The sequence below is a fragment of the Tympanuchus pallidicinctus genome, unplaced genomic scaffold, assembly GCF_026119805.1.
Source record: "Tympanuchus pallidicinctus isolate F22 unplaced genomic scaffold, pur_lepc_1.0 scaffold5, whole genome shotgun sequence".
NCBI classification, from domain to species: domain Eukaryota; kingdom Metazoa; phylum Chordata; class Aves; order Galliformes; family Phasianidae; genus Tympanuchus; species Tympanuchus pallidicinctus.
Window position 1 is genome coordinate 22,046,347 of NW_026294769.1, and position 25,510 is coordinate 22,071,856.

At 36.2% G+C, this 25,510-nt stretch overlaps 1 protein-coding gene across 4 annotated transcripts; it reads right to left on the reverse strand.

The window, feature by feature from the left end:
* Positions 1-272: 272 nt before the first annotated feature.
* SOCS6 (suppressor of cytokine signaling 6) lies at positions 273-25,510 on the reverse strand. Of its 4 annotated transcripts, XM_052703998.1 has the most exons (4): positions 25,240-25,312; positions 19,690-19,907; positions 17,692-17,914; positions 273-3,865 (listed from the first exon to the last, which is right to left on the reverse strand). In XM_052703998.1, the coding sequence occupies exon 4, from the start codon at positions 3,737-3,739 to the stop codon at positions 2,135-2,137; it is 1,605 nt and encodes a 534-aa protein (XP_052559958.1). In that variant the 5' UTR covers positions 3,740-3,865; positions 17,692-17,914; positions 19,690-19,907; positions 25,240-25,312; the 3' UTR covers positions 273-2,134. The 4 variants fall into 4 exon arrangements, with proteins under 4 accessions (XP_052559958.1, XP_052559959.1, XP_052559957.1 ...); XM_052703999.1 differs by lacking the exons at positions 17,692-17,914; positions 19,690-19,907; positions 25,240-25,312 and adding an exon at positions 25,369-25,510; XM_052703997.1 differs by lacking the exons at positions 17,692-17,914; positions 19,690-19,907 and having other exon boundaries at positions 25,240-25,361.

A 25,510-nucleotide genomic window follows, 5' to 3' on the forward strand; every position in this document is an offset into this window, starting at 1 on the left:
AACCAGAACACTGTACCATACAATAGGTTATTGTGCCTTCTTTGAATAAAGTTAGTGATTCTGATTCAGGGGGGTTAGAGCTGGGGAGATGTCAGTAGAGGAAAAAAAGAAAACAGAATTCACACTTGCATACATGCATCTCAATTGCAGAAACAAATTATGTATATAGACAGCTCTGATTTTTTTTTTTTTTTTAATTTAAAACTTTTACCAGACTAAAGAAGAAATCCTTACTCTCACTTCCTTAAAAGCAAAGGCAGCCTTTATCTACCTTTGTAATTTTTTTTTGTTTTTTGTGTTTTTTTTTTTTTTTACTTTTTTGTTAAACATTATGGTCAAAAAATAAATTAAAAAAATATAAATTTTGTCTATCAATTCAGGCAACCCAAGATGTAGTGCTATTACACCACCTTGCAGCAATAGTGTATTCATTACTAAAGACTCACTTCAGGGGGCAAAAGGCCAGATAAAACAAAAAGAAGAAAATGACCTAAAAAAAGAAAGATGTATCAAAGATAAACAGCCCTTTCTATGGTGATGTTTACTAACCAGTAAATCCTACCAGAGATGGGGAAGATGACACTCTGAAATACTAAAATCTAGGGACAGAGGGAGGCGGGCAGAGTAAGCCTCCCTTCCAAGTCTGTTAGCCATGATCCCTTTAACATAAAAGGGACAGAATCACGGGCAAGGAGGAGGAGTAAAAAAATTTAAAAAAAAAGGAAAAAAGAAAAAAAAGAAAAGGAAACAAAAAATGCCATGGATTAACATTGCAAGAATGAATGATTGCAGTGTGGAACCTGTATTCCCAACTAAAAGTCTTTTTCCCTATCGAATGTCAGAATAACTATAAGCTTTTCAAATGCCAGAATCTTCGACAGATATCATAAAAATTTACTTAATGGATTCAATATTTCATATGTCAAAACATATTTCATGACAGTTAACTGAAATATTTTCTGTGGTCATTATATATTCAAACCTCCCCTCCCCAGAATATTGAGGCCTATGAGAATAGAGCTTTAGAGATTCATTTCAAGCAACTTCCATCCAAAATATTATTAGTCCTATTTTTTCCTTTACAGAAAAATGGAAAATCCTGAAACTCCTAGTATTTTTAATAAATATTGTAGAAATCCTTCTATTAGAAGTTTTACCCAATCCCTGAAATGGTTTATCAGTTCGTATTTCAGTAAAAGCTTTTCCTAGAGTCTTCCTACAATTTCAGGGCATATTTTTGCCCAAAGGGAGGTAAGAGGGTCAACAACAGAAAGAGGGGTCCTGGTAGGAGTTTGCTCAATTAACTGATGGCATTTAAAGATATTTGATGTCATCCCGATACTGCAACTTCCTCATAGGTATGATGAATTGACACTCACACACTTCTTTTTTTAAAAGGCCATTTTTAGAAGAACAAAATACTGAGACAATAAGAAAGCCGAACCAACTTTCTCAAACACAAAGTAGTGTACAGACAATACAAGGCTTAAAAGAAAGATGCTTTGTTCTTTATTGGGTTTGGGGTTTTTTGTTTGTTTTTAAGATATCTGCTGCATAAGCATGTCTTTATCACACAGCTCTTCCATATTAGAAATTTATAATTAGGAAACTAAGAAATCATTTTTAGGATAGATGTAAATTCTTTAATTTAGAATACCAATGTTTTAACCATGATCATCTTTTTAAACAGGCTATTTTAAAGGAATAAAAACCCATTGAACAAGTTTCATTGACTTTTACTTATGGTTGAATACACATGAAATGTGCTTTCAATGCATAAAAATCACAGTGGATAGCAGCAAAGGACTTGGGGGAAATTAAGGATAATTTGATCATTCACATTGTGATTAATCTGCACATTGATGAAAGATAGCTATTTCACACTTCTAAAAATAAAGTTGAGATCATTCTTTACAAAAAAAAAAAAAAAAAAAAAAAAAGCCCCCCAAAATACACAACCCCCCTCCCCAAAACAAACATAAATCCAAATGCATTACCTTTCTTTTACACACAAAAATGAAATATTGTTATGGCAGCAAAAGATTTTGATAATAATGAAAGTTTGTAAACTGTAATTCAATCTCTTTTGTTGTTGTTGTTCCCAAAGTGCAAGATGCAAGATTCCCATAAGCTTTCAGTAGTGCTTTTCCTGTAAATAATCCTTCATTTTGTTTGGCAAAGGCAGTTTCTGAATCAGGTCTATTCTGGTGTACTGACGTATTACAAAACGACACAGGTATTGTAAAGAACGCACCTGCATAAACCGAGATACTGGATTTGTTAGTCTCACTGGATAAGTTGCAGATCCAGGCAATCGGGATCTTGAATAGCAGAAAGCTCCATTTTCAGAGTCCCTGATCGAATGTTCAATTAGGTCAACTATAGACGTATGCCCCTCCACATCTGGTTGTTCATAAAAGCTAAACCTACCATTTGAATGTTCAATTCTAGTGTGAAGTGTTTTCCCATGGGAACGAAAACTCAAACTTAAAAGATAACGGTCATCAGAACTGTCTCGAACAAGAAACGAGCCATCAGGCACATTAGCTAATTTTCCCTCTGCCTCCCAACGCGTAATGGGGCCCCAGTACCATCCTTGTTTTGCAAGTTTTTTCAGTTCTTCTGTGAGACTTGTCACAACCATAGGACCACTGTTCTGTACAGAATCATAAACTCTTCCAACTCCAGGGGCAGTGTTAGGATCAAAATTCAAATGGCAGCGCATACTTTCGGCCACATGGGCATCAGTGCCATTCAATCCATTAAAGTTCCTTTGGATTTGATTATTCTGCATTGGAGGTAGCAAAGGTGAAAGTGGAGGGACATCACTGTGATTAACTCTTGGACTTTGCAACATGACTCCTGTGGTACCAATCAACAAACCATTCACTGTCTGGTCCACAAAGATATCCGGTGCAACTACTACATCCTGATCCACTTGACTCTCTTCTTCATGGAAAGCGTTTCCTCCCACTTGAGAAGAAACAGTTGAAACTTCCATGGGTGAGGAACTATCCAGACAGTAACTACGTGATCCTTCCAAAGGATACATTCCCTCATCTAAAGGCACAGTATACTGAATGTAGTCCTGAGGCATTAATCCAATAACTACAGGCACATGTTCATCAATATGAAGATGCAAGTCCCCATTCTGAGATTCCGTATTTTTTAATACATTGTTTTGTTCCTGGAACACGTTTTCTGACTGCAAGTCATGGAAGTCCTTTCGAACACCATTCAGTGCTGGGCCTGGATTAGAGGAATGGACCAAGGCCTTGACTTTCACTTCCATTTTTATGCAAGTCTCTTCTGAATTTGTAGGTCGAAGGGGCCATGGAGTTGGACTGTAATGATGATTACGGAGGGAAGTGGATCTCAGAGGTCTTTGAGCTCGCACATCTTTGAAAGTTATTGGAGCAGATGACGAAGAAAAGGTGTCATCATCTGCAGAACTTCCAGATGGTGTGCTGCCTTTGCCTTTTTGCTTTTGTTTTGCTGAAAGCCTCCTTTTTAACGTACCCATTAAACTTTCACTTTTTGATCTATTTTTGCCTCCTTTTTCATCTTCACTATTGACTTCACAGCTAGCCAAATCTTTACCATAGCAGCTGCCAAATAGGGAGTCATCTTTTCCAAATTCACTTAAAGATGGCTGTTGAACCACTACAAAGTCACTTTCATCTTTACTTTTATTTAAGTTAAAGGACTTGCGAATTGTTTTGAGACTAATTTTCTTCATTATGACAAGTTACCACGTCTGGCTGATCAGCAGTGCTTGTGGTGATATAGCCCTAACACATGCAGAGCAGCTTCTGCTTCATTTATGTGTTTTATCCAGCCCTCATTTAACTTCAAGAGCCATCTCCTGGAAGCAAATAAAAAAAAAAAAAAAAGAAAAAAAAAATCAACTTCACAAAAGAAATTTTTAAAATTATCAATAAAGATTTTTTTTTTCCTTCTAAACAAAAATTGCAGCACTTGAGTAAAAGGCATCAAATAAACATATGGGGAAAAAGCTGACTTGGAAATCAATGAGACTCCAAAAGTGAATCTGTCACTGGTGCCTTGATTTCCACAACTTCATTCTGCTTTTATCATTCTATTTTAAAATACACACATATCACACGCACATATATAAAACTGTAAAGCAAAGAGACATCTCTTTCAGAAAGCATATAAAAACATCCCCACAAAAATAACTGCAGAACATAAAATGATGTAAGATACAAATCCCAATTACAGTCACACATGCTTTAACACAGATTTAATACAGATTAAAGCATGATTAGTCACAGTCACACTTTTTTTTTTTTTTTTCTCCATAAGGTAGTAGAGCAAATCTCAGGTAATTGTATAATTACAGGAAAACTAATTCAAGTCAATGAAAATAGAAAGAATTTAACTGCAAAATAACATCTACTGAGAGAAAATAATGGAAGCCCCTTCCCAAAGCACTATTAAAAAAATTATTTCCAAACTTTTAGACACAAAGGAGGTAATTCACAGGCTTTCATTGCCTAGTACTACTACTGCTGTTTAGTACTTCTGCCAAGACTAAGCGGACACATCTTCTCAAGTCCAAGGCAACTGTTCCACCAGGCATTTTCTATAGTCATGTGTACACATACGAACACATGACCATAAGCCTTATTTTTCAGTTTCTTTTTCTTCAGCATTGACTAAACCAGTCAAAGAAGCAGTGCTGCAGAGTAGGGAGAACAAAGACAAGGACAATAGAAGAGATTGGGAGGTTGCTTCTGCCTTGAAAGTACAGTACTTTTAGTAGCAATCATTATGCCACAAGCATACAATTACACAGCATGTTAGCAGAACAAACTGCAGCAGCAAACTTGGCCCCTGGGATAAGTATGGCAAACTGAAAGAGACTATGAATCTTAAAATATATAGGTGGATAGACACAGGCAGAGAAAGAGAGAAGTCATCTCCCTACTTTGAAGACAGACACCAATTTTCGCAGACCTCAAGAACACAAATGCTAAACGATCATATCAAAAACTAGCTAAAAGACAGTGAAAGGAATCTAAGGATTCTGAACTTTTTCTCATAAACAGCAGAAATGCTGAAAGCTTGATTTACACAGATTTGTATCCTAGCCTTCAATTCTTTACCATCTGCATCACACTACTCCAAAGACATGTTCTGTTTTTAAAAATAGAAATTTAATATCTAAAATAATGTCAAAAGATAAATCTCTATGGCAGCATATATACAGAAATGACAATGTTACACTTTGAGAATGACTACTGAATATGCTTGAACAAAACGTGTTCTACACTTAGTCTACTTTAACAGCTGATATTTTTAATCAAGCAAAATGCATGACTGCCCAAATTCTTGAAACTCTCTTTCTATACTAGTGATATTTCACATAAAGAAATGATAAAGACTTTTAATTCAAATATAAATCACCAGATACAGTGTGTGTGTGTATATATATATGTTTACATTCAGAAGTCCAGCCCATTAATCCAGGAAAAGATTATAAAAATCCAGTGAATGACAGTCCTGGCCGAAGCTCTCTGAAGCAAACTGAGAACACCAACAAATTAGATAAAGTCTCTAAACAAGTTTTGTCTAAAAGGAAGTCATGGTACATTATGACATCTTACATGTTTTTTTTTTTTATCCAAGACAGAAAAAGCAAAAGTATCATGAAGTCAAATACCCCAACTGATCCAAATATTCTTCTTCATTTGTACTAGCAAATGAAAAAACTAGCAATTCTGCATTACATATATGTTTAAACAGTTCTCAATGTGAGATAAGCTAACATACTTGCAAGTATAAAATTTTTCACTGTCTGCATCCACAGAAGTTCAAACAGAAGAGCTCAGCATGCATTACTTCCTGGAATACATTAAAATGAGTTGCTGAATTTCATCAGAACTCTCAGCAATGCAGCAGCTTCACAAGTATTTTCTATATCACAAGAATTACAGCATCACTGAAGTCTTGCATAGATGTGCTCTTCCAGTGCCATCTGCTGTACTGTGCATTTAAGAAGTCTAACTAGAAATACCTCTGGAAATATTTCTGGCAGATATTTGTAACTATAAACATGCTCTGGAGCACATTAATGCACTGCAAAGCTTGGTTACTGTAAGCAGTAATATTTGGAACACTGACTGAAAGCAAGAGAATAATCAGACCCAGAAAAATAACGAAATATTAATGCAGACTAAAGAGTCAAAATGAAAGTTTGGCTTATCAACTTTCAACTCAAGCTCATTTCCAAATCCTTAAAATTATGCAGATTGATAAAACATAGGCATCCTGACTAACAGTATCAGGAATTACTATCCATTACTATCCATTAAATACCATGATCCTCTTTGTGCTATTAAAAATAATCAAACCTAAATATGTATACCTCATATTGAAGTGAAAAAAAAAAACCTACCACCAACATATTAGTCAAAACATGAAGTATTAATGAACAGATACAAAGCTAAAGCTTTACAGGCTGCTTATCTTTGGAGTCAGTCATGTGCTCACATACTGCTATTACACTGGCACTAAATTTAAGAAAAATTTTGAATGCTAAAAGTAGCAGTTTGTGAAATCTAATTAGATGCTGCAAAATGGTTGCAATGACTAGCAGTCAAATATTTATGTCAATGCATTGTATGCAAAAGTAGAAAAGCAAAAGTGATCATCTATATTTACATGGCCTTCAATCATTTCTTACCTATTTCACACTTCCAGATTAGATATACTCATTTCCTGAGACAAATCTCATGAAAAAATTCTGCCAAAAATATACTACTACCAAAATAAAACAGCATTAACACTTAAGGATTGAAACAAAAAACATCATACTACAAATATACAGCACAATGCAACTTACAATTATGCCAAGAATTGCCAACTTTTTAATAAAAATATCATCAGTAAATTTTGTCTGGTATTATTAGTCAGTAGTGCTTCAGATAGCTTAAACTTTCCTAAAAGAAATATTAATCTGCTCATTTATTTCAATAAAGTGAAATAGTCTAGCATTTAACTTAATTTTTTTCCCTTGAAAAGTCTAGAGATCAATTAGAATACATATAATATTTACACAGAATCACAGTAAGAACTGCATCATTTACAACTTTCAGCCAAGCTTATCTTACTTCAAAACATTTGGCACAGCTGTGTATGGAGCTACAGTGAAGAGAATAACATTGACAGGGGAGGAACAATCATGAAAAATACAGATCTGGTGATTTATAAGCTCAACTTTACAAAAAGAAAAGCTTTTCCACTATGAGACCCGTCAGGCATCAGAACACATTCCCCAGAGTTGTGTAATCTCTATCCTTGTAGATTTTCAAGAGTCAACCCTATAAACTCTAAAGAAAGCTTGTCTGATTTCAGGGCTAAGGATGCTGAACTTGAGATGTCCTGAGATTTCTTTCAAACTGAATTATCTTTCAGTTCTATGACTTTAAATATTTTGTACTGCCTGAATTTTTATTAAACTTAACATTTTTTATGGACTTCACATGAAAATCAATGTTTGAAAACACTTCAGAATTCCAACTTTCAGTGCAGTACCACAGATTCATTAATTCTAGTTTTGCTATTGCAAGAAGAAGAGGATTCAGCTTATAAAGAAAATGCAAACACTAGAATAAGCTGCAAATGTTGTACTGTAACAAGCTTCTTTGGAATCACACCGCATGAACCAAGTAACATGCTTCAAATTTATTACATTTTTAACAATTATTTTTATACTCATACATAAATACCTTTAAGTAAAACAAACAAAAAAAGGTTCTGCATTCTTGGGGTGTGACAAATACCAGATTTTCATTACAGTAAGTGAATGAAACCTGCAGAAGTATGAAGCGTCACTCTCCTACTGTCCCCCAAACTCTTCCTAGAAAATACCCATCCATTATTTGGCAGGACATCTCAATAACAGCATCTTAAGGAAACACAGATAATATGAGAAGTAGTTTGTAAATTCCTAAATATCTCTATATATACCAGGATTCCTAAACCTTCTAACATAAATTACCAGGAAGTCGTTCTGCATACATGTTCCCATTCTTTTCACTTCAACAATGAAATCTTTATATGATTGGAAGTTATATCTTTATACCAGTAACAGAAAATATTGACTCAAGTTATTTTCTCCCACCTACTTATAGTTTTAGTCATAGAGTTACATACAATATACTCAATAAAAGAAAAGAGAGACTAAATACCTATTTCAAACACCATCATTATTTTTACAGAACATTTTATTAAATACAATGTGGCAGCTTTCTGACTAGACTTGCTACTAGTATATGGTGATGGTAAGGCTTATCACTTTCCTGATCTTCAAGTAAACTCCTACATTACATTGCTCTTTAAAAAGAAGACTCTTAAAATGAATTCATACAAATTCCACTATTGCTCCTATGTTGAAAGTTCAGACTACTTTGAAGAAAACAAAATACAGTTTTAGTAGTAATTTGCTTGGTAATGGATGAACACTATTTTCAAATGAGTACGAATTTTATGAAAGTTGATATTATCCTCTCTTGAATACCTGCTTTTTTCCTCAAGTATGAATAAACACACCTTCATATAGAACTAGAACAAGGTAAAGAACAGATAAAAGCTCAGTACTTTCTACTCATATAACAATTCAAAAATACTTAATGCTCCCAATTTTTAAGTTAACAAGGCAAAAACTTGAACAGAGTGTAGATAGTATAGACCACCTGTTTAAAAATCCACCTCCTATGATTCGAATAGCCATGGAAATTTCTGTCTGCTTCTCTGAAGGCCAATATAGCCAAACTGGTATTACACAGAGAAACCCTAACCTCTAGCAAAGAATAAGCAAAGTACGCCTTTAATAATAAGTGGAAAAGTGAGGTAAAGTAATGAGGAAAAAACTGACAGAAAGAGACTTCTTCACCACTATCCATCCACAGAATTAACTTTATGCAAACCAGTAATGGAACCATTTACCCTCACACCTAGCCCCTGTTCGAAAAGGATGTTTCTTGATCTGGAGATCTGGACTTTATTAATCCATGCTTGCAGTAAGTTCTGTTCGTCTTTCCCATATTTGGTTGCAGGACAGAATATTTCTATCTGATTGGTAATATTCCTCTGGGAAATTAGTGAGGAGTGTTAAATGGCATATTTGTATTACAGTTTATCTGTGTATATACAGCACTGTAACTACAATGATTGCATAACTACAGTAGCCAAGGCCAGTTACTAACATTAAACATCTTTGCCCAAAGCTCACCCTCACACAAGGATGGACTGGGCTTCACATCTGCCCTTGAGCTACCACAGGCACATTCATCCTGTATGCTAAACTGAAAACAGAGCTACCTAACATGAGGACAGAAGCCAGAAACCATCATCTCAAGATGAGTTGGGTGTCATTAGACCAGCACTGCCATGAGAGAAGTGAGCTCTGGGGAGGCGAGTGACCAGACATCTCATTCATTCCTGTTAAATCTTTCACCGACAGGTGGGCATCAACACCAAAACACAGAGCAAAGCACACTGCAGTTTTTCATACACTTGCTAAGAGTGGCACAAGTACCATCTTCCACTATTTCTTTTAAGCAGGCATTTGATAACATAGTATACTGCTAAAAAAAATTTCAAGCATGCTGAGAAAACACAGGAAAAAAAATAAAGCCCCAAGCTGGCTTTCAGACCCTCATGAACAGTGAAGGGAAAATGAGCAAACAAAAGTAACAGCAAATCAATTCATGCTAAATCAATAGAGAGAAAAAGCGAACCACTTCTGCTGAATCAAATGACAGAAGCTACTAAAGAAACCTGTTCTGCATAGCAGTTGTGCTTTCTCTGTTGGAAATCATATCCATCAAGTGCACATAAATCTTTCCTTTTCTTTTTCATGCAGAAGCAGACTAAGAATGAGAATAATGCTCAGTCAGGCTCAATTTTCATCTCTTGTTATTTTACCAGCCTGCACCAAACTGTCTGTCAGCAAAAATTAAGTTTAGTTTCATAAGCAAAGGTTAGATTTACCACAAGATGATATACAAGAATTTCAAGTAGAACTCCATCCCACTTCTTCCTGAGAGAAGGTATATATACCAAAACAATTCTCCTCTGTTGTAAGGTATGCTGGTACCCTTAGCATGGTAACAGGGAAAACTTTATGCTTATCTAAGATATATACGCAATCCTCCTAAACATTAAAATATCTATGTGAGGAGTCAGAGAAAAGTTGCAAGACTACAATGCTCTACAAACCAGCTTCTCATTTAGCTTCAAGGACCAATAGCATGTTTTGTAAAAAGGAACAAGTTTTCAAACAAACTTGCTAAAAGACCTGTGCCAAGTTACCTGTAGTAAACTGTACACTGCCTACAACAATATAATGCTTTGGGCAATGAACCTATTCTGCACCTTCTTATTTGAGAGCAAAAATAGTGTCTGAAATGAAAATAGCAAGAACTAAAGAAGGCAGGGAAGGATAACCAGTAAAAAAATGCACTTCTATGCTTATTTTTATGGAAAAGTATACACAAATACTTGAATCAGAACATGTGTTGAAAAGAACCTATCCCACCATACAAACATGGGCACCAGAAACTAATTCTTTACACAGTTTCTTCTTGAACCCAGATACGTATCAAAAGTAATTTCAGAAATACTATCTGACTATTTAAAGCATATGCTAGAAAGAAAGAAAAAAATCAACCAGAATATTCTCTCAAAGTGATTTTGTGGTCAGTATTAATCTGACTGTTCTTTTAATATTAATGACAAATAATATGATTGTGAGAAAGTCTTTGAATCCTTCTCAAAGAAGGAATGAAAATACTGAGATATGCAACAGCTGAACATTATAATTTGTTGGCTTGTATTGGTGATGATTTTCCTTTAAATGTTTATCTTTTCAATTTGAGCTACTTCAGGATGGTGTTTCTCTTCTTGTAGAAATACTGCCACTGTAGAGAACTACTGAAATAAGAACAAAACCTGCTGAAAAGGGCCACATGCCCACAGATATTTTGATGAGAATATAAAAGAGGCGCTGTGCATTATCTTTCACACATTATCAAAACAAACTTTCAGCTTCTCAAACCAAATCAGCGTCACCAATCAACTTCACAAACCACCAGACATACTGAAAGGGCAATACAGAAACACACCTCCCAGTTAGTGCATGTACATGAGTGCCTCCATCCTCAAAATACTCAAAAGGAAAGAAACGAGGGGCAAGAGGGGCAAGAGGGGCAAGAGGAAAATCCAGGAAAGTTAACAGAAACACTACCATCACAGAAGTTCACTACACTTCTTGCCAGTATAAACCTACTTTTTATGTTGCTGCTCTCTCAAAATTAAGAGCTGCTAATTTGTAATAAAAATCACATTTGCCTGTCCAGTTCAGCTGGTAAGAAAATGAGTTGTAGTTTGAAATCTGGATGAAGTAGCATTTGTACACTATAGCACCAACCAAGAAGTAAGGCTGGCACTGACAACTATGTTCTTCTTAAGCACAATATAGGATACTCTCTTTTTGACAAGAAGAGATGAAAAACTTAAGAAACAAGTCAAGAGAACTCTACAGTCACATTCATTGAAAAAAAAAAAAAGGCATCAAAAAAGCACAAACACAGAAAAACATCCTGTACAAATACTTTCCAGGTAGTAAAGTTACTTTCTAAATATTAAGGAGAAAAATCCCCTTTGTTGAAATACCCCAAGTTACTATTAATTAAAATAAGTTGAGTAAGAACATATTTTTCTTCAAGTAATAATCCAAATTTAGACATCTAATAAACTCCACTAGTATGAAAAGAAATCTTGTTATAACTCTAAGTTTCATCTTAAAAAATAAATAAATAAATAAAAATTCTTATTCCGTGGAGTTTTAACACATGCAGCACAAGTTGAAACAAAAAAAGCTAAAACAAGCTTTCAGAATAAACAGATGGAGACTAATTGGAAAATGTATGACTGAAAAAATAAAAATCCTTTTTGTCCACCCTACCTACAATTGGAGGATCTTTGACTTAAGATTCCCACTCCTATTTTCAGCTCAGAAAAGACCACTTCAGCACTAGAAGATGCAAGCACACACACATACACAGTCAAACAGTAGTCTTACACCACTTTTTTTTCCTATTACTCCATCTTGGATCTTGCAACTCATTAAGGCTGGACCTGTGGCTTCAAATCAACCGCAGAGAGATTAGCTCCTGACTGGGGATGAAACATACTTTAAATTTATACGACCAAGTAGGCAGCTCTCTGAGATTTTTGCAGCTACCACCCTCACCACCTCTACTGTGTCATTTTCAATAACAGTAACAGTTTTCTTTCGTTAAAAGATACTACTCTATCATCTCAATTTAAGCTAAGATGCAGCAATCCTTTATAATGCAGTTAACCCTCTACATAAATAGAAAGATTAAGTTGACCCATTATGGTCTGAGTGGAAAGCAAGCGCAAGGCCTTGATTAAAGAAAGGAGCAAAAAGATCTTTTGTATATAATATTTAATGTTGTACAACATTCGTACATTTCACTTAAATCTCAAAGCACCGCAGAGGAGGAAGAAGCAATTAATAAGAGAGGAAGGGACTGACCTCTGCTTTCAGACTTTCTTTACTTAATTATCAGAGGGGCAAATACAATTTATTTGCTACAAGGCACCACAGAGATCTTACCCTTTTCCTTCAGACCACATAAAAAAAGTTTAATCTCAGTACAGCATAAATACTTGCCTCATATAAAAGCATTAATTTTCCACACATCTTAAAGACTTAATAAATTTCAGACTTGCACAGACTCCTACATCTGTCCCTTTAATTTTTAAGCGCATTAAATCTGTTGTTTCCCTTACTTTCTCAGTGGAAAATTCTAAAACAACACAGAATTCAGTTTCTATATATGGAAACAGCTCTATTCTATATATTCCTCATCTGTGTGAAGTGAAAGAAATCTCATTTCTGTGTGTGAAATTCATGTATTTTTTCATTCATTGATTAAACACTTTTTTCCAAAATAAAAACCAATTGTTTTGCTACAAATGCACATCATTAATAGAAACACAACATGTATAATACAGTATATGTTACCATTCAGTCTAAGCCTGAATCACATTAAGTGAAACATGAAGTACCTGAGATGAAAATGCATCAGCTGAATTTAAATAAAAAGTACTTCTAGACAAGCCTGGATTTCCCAATCCTTGAAAAAATAAAAACTTGATAAAGCACTGTTTTATAGTAACTTATGCAGACTACAGGTCCTACTCAAGAAACCGAGTTCCCTACTCAGTTCTTCAGAGGTTATTTTCAATAAATTCAATACAGTTGGGTTTTGTCTTACTTTCTGTAGAAACAAAGCTTCAGCAAGCAAGGCTCTTTCTGTTCATACGCATCACATCCCCTTCAGGACTGCCAAAGTTTTAATCAATACAGCACGTAAAGGGCATCTGAACTGAGACAGCAGCCATTGCAAAAATTCATCTATTCTTAGAAAAATAAAATCCAAGGCATGGACATCGCTAAATACAGGAAAAACTTCCTCTGGAGTTCGAAAGTTTGTACAGAACAAGGGAGGAAGCTCAGATTAAATAGTCCCAGTCCTCACAGAGCCATGCGTTTCACAAAACTCTTTCACTATAACACAAAAAAATATTTAACTCAAAATATCAAGATATCACATATGTTAATTAGAAGCAAAAGTGATTTGCTATTGTGATGTAGTTTTTATTTCTGAGTAACAGACAAAACAAGAATGGTTTATGCAACACTGTACCACTATAATGAGAAATCACAAGAAAGAATATTAAAAATTGAAAACATTTTCTGTATAACATTGGTTCGAATTTTGAGGTTTTACTTCTGAAATCTGCTAGTTCCACTAGCAATTTTACTTTCCCCCAGCTTGTAAAATAATCACTAAAACTATCAAAGACAACTTCTGAAACAACTTCTAATCATTTACTTTTCCTCTTAAACAACAGTATAATGTGAAACATGGTTTTATACCCTTTTTCTGAGTTGTTTACATAGGAAACATATTAAAAAATTTCATCAGGGCTCAAAGTTCAAGAACTCAGAAGTTGAGAAAAGCCAGAAGTTGCCTATGCAACTCTTTTCTGTCTTGCCTCATACAGAAAACAAAAACACTTACATTAATTCTATTCTTCATCAAGCTTTGAAGTGTATGATCCTATAATTTACTTACAGCATACTAATTAAACTCCAAATTCCAGAGCTCACAAACAGAATTATTGGCTTAATTAAGGATTTTTGCTGTCTCTATATCAGACCCTTAAATGTTAATGCACAGGCATTCAACACTCCATTCAACACTTACTGAGCCAGAACATGGCGAACTCAAGTTCCACTGTTTTAGATGGATTCATAAGCTGACTAATAACGTATATGCACCAATGGGACAAATTCAGGTGATTTAATTCCAAAACCTGAATTCTGAACTTTAATGATGTGGAGTGATTTGAGGCAGGGAGAGTTTGACTTATCGGGGATCTTGAACCACTGCCTACTTAAAACTGAAATCTGCCTCATATCTCCATGAAAGTATATAATGTCAACAGAACAAAATGAGCATGACTCAAGTACTTGATTGCAGCAGCAAGTTGTCACCCACTAAAGGAGATCAATTAGTTAAAGCCTGTGGAGCCTTTCAGGAATTTGCTGACAACACAGAAATAAGCAAGAACAGAACTTTAGGTTTCATCTTTCTGATGTACTCAACCTTTCAGGATAGCTTCTACTGTTGTCCTCTACTTAGTAATGATTCAACTTTCTGACATTCTGTTGAATTCTGAAGTCTTTAAAGAAAGTAAACTCAGACAAATAGGCTGACCATATTCATCTCTAGAGTTTAAACTTTATATGAAACAAGCACTTATTATGCTAACTAGTGTCTCCATCGAGACAGAGCATTCTCACAGTTCCTACCACGTTCTGCTTGTGACACTACAGATCTGAGGCTGACGGCCTGCTTTCCAAAAATACAATTCAAAGCAAAGTACATTTTGACAAACTGCAAAGGTCAAAGCTACAACCAGCCTAATCTAAAATAGATTTAAGGTATCTGATTTTCATCCAAGCTAAGATTTTTTTCACCATACGTGACTCCCCCAAAACTCAACAGGGATTGCAAGTACATGGGGCACAGAAGAGTCAGGTTCCTTACAAGCCCACAGAAACTAAGACCTTATAGTTAAGATATTGCTAATCAAAAACCCTCTCCCCTACACACACAAAGCTGCTTAATCAAGGAAGCGCTCAAACACCAGAGATGCTTTTTTGTTTCTCTAGTTTTAAATTAAAAACTCTTTAGCAGCCACTTTATTTTTGCATACAAAAGCAGTACTCTATCTGGGCAAAACTGTACCTAGGCCTACTTCATGGCTATGCCTTGCTCCTCAGGCATGTTCTGAAAGGGAAACATGAAACTGGCCTGTCATCACCTCACAAAATCACGTCAAATAAAATATGAGCACAAACACTTTTTCTTCTGGGCATCATGAGAAATGGATAAGCTATTGCAGTATATCTCTGCACATCACAAAAAGAATTTTGCCCCATGGGAAAAATCAAATGACAAATTCTAGCAACCTGGAGAGCAGTCCTAGGCATGATGGAAGGGAAATTCTTAGTTATTCTTCTTTAAGATATTCTGCTGTGAAGAAACAGTTTAAGAAAGACGAACTGGGCCAGAAAGTCAGTCTGTGTATGTGCAAACAAGGGAAGTTTTGGGTAATTTTGTATTTAATCTTGTATTGTAGATAACTGTTGCCCTGTAGAACCTAAGCCCAAGGTAGTTCACCCACAATATAGAACAGTCCACAATAAAGAACAGTTCAACAAGATGCTTCACTCAAACTTCAGAATCCGTTCTTAATGCAAAAGAGTATATAATACAAGTATAAAGAACTCAGTCTTGCATACAGTTACATTAGCATCTCATTTCTATTCTGAACACCCATGCTACTCAGCAAGATGCAACCCAACTGAGAATAATATTGATTTGTTTGAGGCTCTGAAAGTACCTAAAAGGAGGGAAAACTTAATTCAAGGAAAAGGTTTGCATACAAAAACATTTTTCTAATAATCTTATAATTTCTTCCCAAGTAAATAAGATGCACTCTGTTTCTCTCTTTCCTTCTTTCCTCCTATCTACACATATTAGTTATCAGATTCTTAAACCTATCTTCATCACGCTTTTAGGTATCAAGATTTTAAGGTTGAAAGAACCACAACACATAGAAAAATATAATGTTCATCACTCCATAAGTATCCTACACAATCTTCCTTGTTACACACAAATGATAACATTAGCAGTTAATATTACAAAAGGGAGTAAAATAAGAATTTTGGTTTAAAGATTAATATTTAAGATGAAAGTCCTTTTCTCCCTCCCAAATAAAGTAATGATGACTTCTTTCAAGTGACTTCATAGCTTGTGTTGATAATCAAACTATAACATTTCCCATTACTTCTAAATAAAACCATTTGATTTTTATGAGCAAAGACAGTAATAAAATCTCCTACAAACTGCAGTCATCACAAGCTAATATAATACAGAAGCAAGTTACTTCAAAAAGCTGGAAAAAATCATTTTAGTTCAGTTTTCGAAAAACTATGGTATTAATTAGGTCTAGTTTACCAGGCATATTCTGTAAGTGGAATAAAATCACTGATGAGAGGTGAGAAAGACCAAATTTAATCTGCCTTTCAACAATCTGAAAATAAATCTAAGAATTCCTGTTGTTTGAAAATAAATAAATAAATAAATATTCCCCCCAGTATTTGTTCTTACTTAATTGCTTATTATCAAATTTGATAGTTTTATGATATTTAATAAGTACACAAAATCTCTATTGCCTGCATCTTCACTTCTAACTACCCCAGTAATCATATTAAGCTCTGAATACAATCAAATTTGGTGGCATTTGAGGGGAGGGGAGAATCCTCACTCATTCTTTCAAAACGCAAAGCACATGAACAGCTGTAACATAGCTAATCACATTCTTCACATTGTGCCTTGATAAAGCAATATTTAAGTAATACAGCAGTAATATATGAAGCTTCACTTGCAGATTCTGAAAACATTTCCAGAATCTTCAGAATCAGAAAATGTTTCATACGAGGCAACTAAAGAAAGATCATGTACCATCATGTTTCTTAGAGTACTGCACGTACAAACAAAATGGAAGAAGTCTCATAATTCTGTTCTCTTTTCCACCATTAAGATTCCAAATTGTTTTTCTTCTAATCTTCGTTCCAATATATTCTGTTTCTAATATCCCCAACATTTTTTTTTTTTTTTTGGACTCTATGATTGATAAGCTAGCCTGTCAGTTACTAGACAACACTAAGACAATTTTAAAGCTTTATGTTTAAGAAAGCTTTAAAACTTTATGAAAGAATTCATCCTTTGGAATGAGACATTTGAAAATGATCCTTCTAAACTGTCATGGTTATTTCATTAACTGTGTATTCCCTACTTAAAAGTAAAATTGGTACGTTTGTTAAAATACATATAGAACGTTATGTCAGGATTGCTTTCACCCCAAGTCTAACCAAGTCTATACACAGAATGATGAACACTATCTGATACCATAACCAAGCCTCTTATAGATTCAGTTAATGAAAGAAAATCAGGGCTTATTTACAGGCAAACCAAGAAGAAGGAAACAAACCAGAGAATGTGAGAGGACTTTCTTCTTGCTGCTTAAAGACTGGGAGATCCTCAGTCAAGATGAGACCCAAGAGAAAAATTTCCTCCTCATAAAGTGCCTCCTGTAAGCATGCAGCTGCTCTCAGAATACACTCTGGCAGAAGAGCTTGGATGTGTTGACCAGAAAGTGCATCCTGACTGTTTTTCCAAGTTCTTAGGACCCAGCGCAGACAGCAATCCAAGCTCTGCATTTGGGAAAATAAGAATGTAAAACACAGCTTATTTAAAATATTTTCCCTCCCATTTTCAGTGGCAGAAGGCCCAATAAGAACAAACAGTAATTACCTTTTTCATGATTTATAGCTTGGCCATATAAGAGTAACAGTAGAAATGGCTGTCTTCAAAGTACTGTCAAATACACAAGGTAAACACACCTGTAGAGAGTATTATCTCCATCTAATGTCAAAAATTTTATTATTTTGTTTCCCTTAAAAAAGAAAGTAAAACATTACATAGCTTTTCTAAATTGACAGTCCTTTTCAGCCTAGAGTGGAAAAAAAACACTGCACAACTAGTGCATTGACTAAAATAGGAATACGATTTTTACTGCATGGGCAAAACTTCTTAGCAATTTTTTTTAATGAAGACCCAATTTGCCAGAGTTTAGGCTTTTTACAAGACCGCACCAGATCTGACAGAGTTTAGTCTACATGCAAATTCTGTGATTTTGGGTCAAAACTACACCCTCTTAATTATTCATAGTTACGATCTTTTTTTCTTTTTTCATGTCCCATCCAAACCTACACTGCAATAATCAGCAGTTAGAATCATCCTGCTTCTCACAGCACATCTGATGGAGAAAGAATATCTTCATTAAAGTTTTTAGAGAGACACTGTTTTGTCCTGATGCAAACTGGAAAGCTTTCAGGTTGGTTGTTGTTGCATTGATTTTTTTGTTTGTTTGTCATTACTGCCTGGGGTTTATTACTGTTGTTGTTAAGAAATATTCCACACAATTCTAAATAAGCTGATTTTTTTTTTTTTTTTTAATATTGAGTGTCAGCCTAGTAAAGATCAATTTATGAGCAGACATTTAACTCAATGGCACTGCTCACAATATGTTTAGCTTGCACTTGAAGAACTGGAGTCTTAAACTGAGGAACTTCAAATTGGTGTATAAATTCTTATATGCAGGACCAAAGATAAAGTTTTCATTGTCTATATGAAATAACATGCTGCATGAAATTTATACAAACACAAAGTCCTTAAGATAGCTGTCTCCAGAGTCAGGTCAAATTTCTGCAGAGCCAGGAGTAGAGGAGCTCTGCTGCAAAAGCTAGCTGAGCTTGAAATTTCAAGCATGGAGAAAAAAAAAAAAAAAAAAAAAAAAAAGGGAGACATATATGCACACAGAATCTGCCTTTTCCTCCTGTTCTCTCTGGCATAGATTTAAACTTATGTACACTATAAATAAAATAAATGTGTTAACCCAATTAAAAAATGAAAATAGATACGTACATTTCAATGTTCACACACTGTTTTCCATGATAAACCATTTAAAATAACGCAAATTCCAAGAAGCATCTGATTTTGTGGTATGCAAGGCTTCTGATTCCCTAATGACACAACTCCCCTTCATTTTGTTCTCTTGAACATCACTGAACTACATTTCAAATAGCACTACAACAAATACGATTGGTCAGTATAGAGTCTTAACCTTTCAGCAAGGGACTGAAAAATATTTACATTTTCATTTATTTTCCCAAGTTACTAGATTTTTGCCCAAAACCATGCCAAAGACCTATGACTAATCCCTAATTATTTCTCAACATTATTTATTACTAACCAAATACTCTCTTTTCTAAAGCCAAGAAAAGGAGAAAAGTCAAAGTTTCAGAACGCATTGGATCAGAACTGGTTTCTTTGGTGTTTTTTTTTTCTTTTTTTTTTTTTTAATCCTCTGTTTTCCACTGAAAAGAGAACAGTGAATAGGAGGGGGAAAAAGCCACTAGACACCCACCTTACAGTGATCCAGGAGAGATCTTCAATTCAGCCCAGAGACTTTACCTCTGAATGCACAAACCGACTATTCTGGAATCAGTCTCCTTGGGCTGACCAAAATTCCAGCCTGCAAGCCTTTCCCAGTGCAAGTTTCATCAAAACCAATATGCTTGCACAAACAGCTTCTGTTCAGTGAATCCAGTGAGAATTCTTCAGTCACAGAGTTCTCACCAGCATCTGAAAGAAGAGTGTCATCCTGAAAAGCTGCCTATCCTGTTTTTGGAATGCAGCTTCTACAAATCTCACACTATAAGGCACAATTTCTGGAATCAAAACCTCTTTACATGATGCCACTGGTCTGTATTTCTGTATTTCAGTTATTAAACTCCTAATCTGATACCCAATCACCAGCCAAAAGAATAGGTAAGGGATTCTGAGAGTATTAAAACTCATTACCAATGTCAGAAACACAGTTAATACCATAGCTTGTAACTGCCCAGTCTTGTAGCACTTCCCAAGGCCAAGTCTGGGGATTCTCAGAACCAGAAGGACAAAAAGGAAAGCAAGCTTCACCACTGTTTCAGAGACATCTTGGGATCAAATATTCTTCAGAAACATTTGGAATAGCCTACTAATTTATTCTTGACCTTTTTGAGGAATACAGACTGCTTTAGAGAAGGGAAAAAAAAAAAAAAATCACCTACTCAAGACTCCTACAAACTGCTGTTTTAGCAGATTTACCACAGAACGTCAAGATTAATTAAGAATAAAACTACTCAAGAAAAACAAAGATCACGCACTGTAAAAGGAAGCCTGACTAGAATCTCATTTTCAACGATTTTGTCATCGAGAGTAACAGTCTATGTGTTGTTTTAAGTAATGCAGAATATCCCTGAGGAGCAATAACTAAAGCTTCACCTCTACGGTTTCAAATGCTAAAATTTATCCATTTATGTGCTAGCTACATGTATCACATTAACTTCAGACCATCAAAACCTTACACAAGTCTTCTTACAGATTGGTATCTAACCATGCAAGTTAAATAATACAAATACAGCTGCTGATTATATACTGCTTTGGGAAGCAAAGAAAAATAACCACATGTCTGTACAGTTTACCTAACAATACTCATAGGTTCATTTTCATTGTTTAATTTTTTTTTTCTAAAACTAGAGACCACTTAACAAGCTATGCAAGAAAAAAAAAACAAAACTAACATCTATTTATACCTTCAATGGCAGAAAAAATGGCTCTCATCCAAAACTGTTTTACAGCAGTTTACAGCAGAATTATTTGGTTTTTATAACAAAAAGCACACATACCTTACAAATCTAAGATTTTCTAAAGCTGCCAACTTACTTGCACTTACTGATGAAAAAGAATTTTTAATCAGAATACAAGAAACCTCATCTGCTCTGTGTGCCTGATATATACATAATAGGAAGCAATGTTTGGAAAGCAGCAACTGGACAGAAATACCTACACAGGACATCTTTAGGTTGAGGTTTTGTGCAAGACAAACATTTTCCATATACCTTCAACAGAGTTTTAATGTCAGAGGCAGAAGATGACAGCTAATTTACTTGCATCCTCAATAACCAAACGAAGATTTATATTTAACTTGAACAGTTTTCTTGGCAACATAGCATCCAAGGAACAACTTCTTAGGTAATAATATGGCTTACATCCTTGTCATAAATGAAACCAACTGAGCTCCAAAGAGTTCGAAGTGTTATATGAATGATTAAAGAAACAGAAAAGAGACACTATTTTATCTCAGTATTTTCCAGAACAACAAAAACAAGAAAATAATTATGGCAAATAACACTTTATTTAAAAACAAAAAGACAGCAATTATCTGTTCTTGAATCCATATTACAGTCTTTAGTGAATAGTAATCAGATTTGTGAAGCCATACACCTCAAAACTTGCTGAAGCTATCTGGAGCTGCAGATGCTTATTCCTTGCATGCTCATACATGACAGAAAAGTCAGAAAACCATGAAAACTGTTACAAAAAGAAAAAAAAAAATAATCTGCAGTAACTTAAGTAAATCTAAGAGCTCAATTTTTAACACTGATGTGAAAGTTTTAATTCTGACAGTAAGCAGCCTAAGTCAGAATCTGTATTATGATGTCTTTTTAACATCAGTCTATGCAGACTCTAGCAAGGCTTGCACAACTTTATATATTTAATATATTAGACAACATTTCACATACAGCCAGCTTCATATCTGCATCCAGGACAATAATTCACAGCCAGTTACTTGTGGGTCTGGTTTTAACTACTAGAAGAGGCTGAATTAGGTGAGCCATCTTTGTTTTATTATTCTTATCACAGAAAATCACAGAAATTCATTTAACGTATACATACACATCTTGATTTGGAATGCAATTATTTTCAGAGAAAAACAGGAATAACAATAGCAGAATGGGATCTACTGATCACCATTTATCTTCAGGGTCTGTCATATTAGAAGCATATCTATCTGAGTGGAATGAAGCTGCTTTTTAAACATGGATAGTGAATATTCTATTAGAAGCACGATCCTCTTATTTTTAAATAACATAGTACTGCACAGAGCCTGTCATCTGATATTGTCAATGAAAATTTTCAGGATTTTTTTCCTTTTGAAGGATACTTCACTTTTCTATTAAATGCAAATACATTGGGATCCACACGAGCCCCTCACAAGGAAGGCTCACAAAAACTTAGGAACTTTGTATCAAGTACATTTAGGAACTTTGTATCAAGTACATTTACGGTCTTCTGAAGACTTATATGTATTTCCAGAAAATAAGCATATATTAAAAACAAAAAAAAAAAATGGAATGAAATTAGATTTTGGCACAAGCATAAGGATGAGAAAAATTACTAGATATTGCTGTTCCTCTTTAAAAAAAAAAAAAAAAAAAGAGGAAGCAAAGTTCTGTATTTCTCTTAACACTCCACTGAAATATACAGTCAATTTGCATAAGAACTCTACTCTGTTTTTCAGTCCCCACCCTACCTAATTTCCACTCAATAAACTTCAGTACTTGCACTCACAAGTTAAAGTGTATTTACTTTTATAATATTTGTAGTATATTTTCCTCCATGCAGCATCACAAGCCTCTCTGTTTTGTTGCTAACGGAGCCATCCTCTCTGTTTTGTTGCTAGCACACATTAAAGCCTTACCAACAAGCCGAGACACACCAGCAAAGATCAGTCTCCTTTCCATTTACTTCTCTATCATTCGCCTCCCTATGGCATGTTGTACTACCAAAACAGCACTACATAGGCCCAGGGAGGAAGTAAAGTAACAGCAAACATGGCACATAATGAATTTCCCTGAACTATGGCCTCAGTTTTGCCAGCAATGATGCAGCAAATATGTAGTCAATTCAAGGCAATACTACTAGAACAAGTCTTTCAGACACCAATCCTCAAGTTACCCTACAAATACAGAAGTTTTCATAAAAACATAAAGAAATTAACATGCTTCTCAAAAACTCCTGATTAAAAGTCCACTCTCTCTCCACCTCTTCACTGCATTAAGCAGAGTAATGTGATCTACCTGCACAGCAATGGGGACCAAGTTGTGATTTTGCCCAAGCTTCCTTTTCTAGGCCTAACTCATAGTATCTGACTGACCCACTTCACAACCTAGGAAGAAACAAATTAACAACATGGTAAACATCAGTAACACCAGTATCTTTTTCATATTTTACTGAGTCAATTTTTAAGATTATCCTACATTGTAACTTACGCTACAAGAACCCTTAGTTGAACGTATCTAGCACCATAAAGACCCTCGCGAAAGCTTGGGAAACAATACAGTGCTTCTTCTCTACTGATCTATAGCAGGAAGCTTCTGGGGACGTTAGCAAATGCACATATCCACATAATACTACAACTACTCACACTTTTAAGGTTTAATTTCATTGAATCTTAACTGCTGGGGGAAAAAAAACCAACAATATCTATTTAAATCTCAAAAGTCAGGGAATAGGTGCTTGATTCAAGTGTACACAACAGGTGAGCCTGCTCTAAGTGAAAGTTCAGTTCTAAACTTAGTGTGATGCTGCATAATAAGAAGTATACAATAGAAGTGAAAACTTCGTTAAAGGTTTTCTTCACTAAAGTAAGCACTTTGAAAAAGCTGAAATCTGCCTTAGTAAGTTAGGCAGAAAAGCATGAGCTACAATTACTCTCTTGCTGTGAAAGACTCCAAAAATACCTAGATATTCTCCGGTGGTTTACATTTTCCAGCCAAGCTAGAGTAATTTATCTCATAACTATGCCAAAGCTTACATATTTTCTACAATCCAAAGATGGGCTAATTGATGTGAAACAAAAATAGCATCCAGCCATGGCAGAAATGCAGCAGGATTATTCTTCAAGTACTTCTATAGAAATCAGCTCCCTAAGACAGGAGGCCTGCAGCAGGCATTTTTAACTACAGGTGTGCTAAGAGGTTGGACGTGATGTAAGCATTACTGGCAGGCAGGAAAGAGGGGTTGAGACCTCATCATGAAAGGGCAGAAGAATATAGTAACTGGAAGAGACGCTTTCCCATTCCAAAGAATATTCTACTGCTAGTGCCATCTTAACAGAGTAACCTTCTCTGCAGAAAAATACTATCCTGCAAATTATCACGGTTCTAAAAATATGGGGAGAAATGATGAAAGAACGAAGGAAAAAGAAAGACATTCAAAGCATCTCACATCACAGCAGCATTCTCTGCATCTCGAAAGTTCAGGGTTTTGGAAAGGTCTTTCTTAGACAACAGATTGGCAAGGACCAGAACCAGTTGTTTCTGACCAAAGCTACACCATTAGGGAAAGAGAATGGAAGAGGCAGTTTGAAGAACAATAAAAGCTAGTAAAGTTTCTATTTGTTTACTTGTTGTTTGAATTTAAAATATATATATAGAGAGAGAGAGAGAGAGAAAATCTTAAGCTTTTTAAGCCTTTAAGTGCTGCCTGTTTCAGCTAGCAGTGCTTCCCTTACCCCTTACACAGCCCTTGGCATACCCTCAGTTAACAATAACATGACATTTACAGCTTCACCTTTCGCGAAGCTCCTTCACAGTGCAAAGCCCCGACAGCAATAGTACAAAATGACACCCCTGGCGACCTGCCCAGCAGCAGACCCTTGCAAACCTAAAAATGAAGGCGGATGGATGGGGAAAGGAAGCAGCCTAATTCGGCCGCCCCCCGGTCACGGCACAAGGCAGCTGCGCGAGCACTGGGGCAGCGGCCCAGGGGAGGTGGGCGCAGGGCCGCGAAGAGGTCGGCGGCGGCCCCTCCTGCCAGGCGGGGGCTGTGCAGAATCCCCGCGGCCCGGCCCGGCTGCTCCCTGCCCGCCATGCAGGCCGCGCCGCAGCCCCGCTGCCTCCGCAGGGCCTGGCGCCGCCGCGAGCTCGGGGCGCCGCGCAAACAAAGGCAGAGGAGGCCGGGGCTCGGGATGAGGGATGCGGGCAAGCTAAGAACCGCACCGTCCCCATCCTGGCTCTCCATCGGCTGCCACCGAAGGAAAGAAGAAGGGAAAAGAGTGGGGGAAGGCCATTGCCCCGGGGACGCTCACCCAGCGGAGGCCGCGGTGTCCCGCTCGCGGCGCGGGCCTCTCTCCGGGCACCTCGGCGGCGCGGCCCGGCCTGAGCCGGCATCCGTGCTGGGCGGCGAGCAGCCTCTCCGGGCGGCGGAGCGGACTCACCGAGGCGGAGGAGGAGGAGGAGCTGGCGTCGCTGTTGCTCTTGCGGGGCCCGGCCCGGCTTCGGCTCGCTCCCTCCCTCCCTCCCTCGCCGTGCCGCCGCCACCGCCTCCCTGTTCCTGGCGCCGCCGCCGCTTCCTCCGCC

Excerpts from the sequence above, each read along its gene's own strand:
- SOCS6 (XM_052703999.1), bottom strand. The coding sequence starts at position 3,739 with ATGAAGAAAATTAGTCTCAAAACAATTCGCAAGTCCTTTAACTTAAAT.